This window comes from Manacus vitellinus, unplaced genomic scaffold, assembly GCF_001715985.3.
Source record: "Manacus vitellinus isolate BGI_N305 unplaced genomic scaffold, ASM171598v3 scaffold_119_pilon, whole genome shotgun sequence".
Taxonomy (NCBI): Eukaryota; Metazoa; Chordata; class Aves; order Passeriformes; family Pipridae; genus Manacus; species Manacus vitellinus.
In genome coordinates, this window is record NW_021938894.1 from 459,183 (window position 1) to 461,342 (window position 2,160).

General features: G+C 58.0%; 1 protein-coding gene across 1 annotated transcript in view; it reads left to right on the forward strand.

The window, feature by feature from the left end:
• The window catches only part of STIM1 (stromal interaction molecule 1), a 51,551-nt gene that overhangs the window by 36,319 nt on the left and 13,072 nt on the right, over positions 1–2,160 (forward strand). Inside the window, exon 6 of the mRNA XM_029965756.1 lies at positions 527–704. Within this exon, the coding sequence (XP_029821616.1) occupies positions 527–704 (178 nt within the window). The remainder of the gene's footprint in view (positions 1–526; positions 705–2,160) is intronic.

Below are 2,160 nucleotides of genomic sequence, written 5' to 3' on the forward strand. Positions count from 1 at the left end.
CTGAGGGCCTGGGCCTCCAGCTGGGGAGGGGCAGGTCAGGTTTGGGCAGGGGCTGGCAGGGCTGGTGTGAGGAAAAATCAGAACTTCAGGCAAGATTAAGATGTGTCCGAGTTTGAAGGCCTTTGGGAGGGGAACAGGGAGCAACCCCCTCTGGGTGGTCAGACCTGCTCAGGCAGATCTGCCCCTCCTCTGCTTTATTGAAGTTTTTACTTCTGGAAAACGCCAAAAACTCAACTTAATTTGAGGCTTATTAAAGGAAATTTGGATGCGCTCTGGAAAATGAAGGAAATGCATCCTGAGCATTCAATAAATGAGCAAAGCTGAGCAGCTGACAATTTATTTCTTCCCAAACACTTTGTCCTTGCCCCTCCAGGTGTGTGTTGCCGTGAGCACGGGGCAGATGAGGGCAGGGCTGGGCAGAGATGAGGGCAGGGCAGGGCTGTGGGGGCAGCCCCTGCCCCGGGGGCTCCTTGCCCGTGGCCACAGAGCCCAGCCCAGCCCAGCCCTGTCCCTGCGTGTGTTCCAGGCTGCAGAAGGCACAGGAGGAGCATCGCTCCGTGGAGGTGGAGAAGGTGCACCTGGAGAAGAAGCTGCAGGACGAGATCAGCATGGCCAAGCAGGAGGCCCACCGGCTGCGGGAGCTGCGCGAGGGCACCGAGAACGAGCTCAGCCGGCAGAAATACGCCGAGCAGGAGCTGGAGCAGGTGAGGGACACGGGGGATGTGCTGCCACTGGGGGGGTGTCAGCCAGGCCAGCTGGGCCTTCTTCCCTCGAGAAATCAGGGGACTGAATGCTCACGTTGGCACCACGTGGCGTCCCTTGCCCTGGAGCTGCACCCTCTGGGAATTCCCCCTCTCCAAACCATAAGGTCTTTCTCTTTTTGTATCCGTGGTTTTAGGAGAGATTTAGGAGGAGTTTGGTTGTGCTTTCCGTGCTTTCTTGTGCATCAGGGAAGTGTATAAAGTTTGAGTTGGGAAAGCCCTTGGAGACTGTGGAGTCCAACCATCCCCAGCCCTGCCAAGGCCACCACTGACCATGTCCCCAAGTGCCACGTGGACATGGCTGTTAAATCCCCACAGGGATGGGGACTCCACCACCTCCCTGGACAGCCCTCTCCATGGAGAAATTTTCCCAATATCCAACCTAAACCTCCCCAAACCTACAAGAAAGTCCAAACCCACAGTTCCAGGAGCTGTTTCCTGTCTCACCTGAGGGACAGTTCCTACCTGCCTTTAAGCTCCAGATCAGTGTAAAGTGAAGCTGCATGAGCCAGGACTGCAGGAGCCAGGCAAGGTCCTTGGCTATTCCAAGGCAGTTGGCACATCCTCCTGACTGTGCCCAAGCTTTTTTGCTACCATGGAGGATGGGGAAGAAAACGAGGCAAGAATCCAGGGTTTCCACTGGCAAGGGAGGACCAAGTGTCCTGGGAGCCATGGGGCAGCACAACCAGGTGTGCCAACAGCAAATTCCTTCCTACCTGGAGCAGCAACAGCCCAGAGACCTGAAGGTGACTGTTTCCAGCCTTGCTCTCCTGATCCAACATCCTTCCTCCCTCCTAAGTGACTGTCCAGCCTCTCCACGAGGTCACTGAGCTCCATTTCAGGACAGGCACTGGGACGTCCGTCCTGACACGAACAGGAACTGGGTCCCTGTGTTTTGGGCCATCAGACAGGGCTGGGTGGGCTCAGGTGCCCCCAGCCCTCGTTCCCAGCCAGCTCCCAGCTCTGGAGCAGCCCAGGTGCCCCTGCCAGCTCCCCTCATTCCCAGTGCAGGAGCTGACGTGCCTCTGTTGTTCCGCAGTGTCCGTCGGGAGGGCGGCGGGGTGAGTACGGAGTGTCCCCCTGACCCACCGTGTGATGTAACCCCAGCACCACCCAGCAGCCCCAGGACACACCTGGCATTAACCAGCCACCCCCACTGACCCCACAGCTCCTCCCAGGTCTCCGTATTCCCTGATCCCAGGGAATATCAGCCAGGACCTTCCACTGCCCCAGGTGGTTCCTGTCACTGAAGTGAAACATCCCACACACCCTGCTGGAGTTGTGTTCCTGGGATGTCCATCCAACCCTCTCCTTGCTGGGTCACCCTCCCCCAGACCACAACCCCAGTGGGGCTGCAGACCTGGAGGACATTGAGAGCATCACAGAATGGAATCCCAGA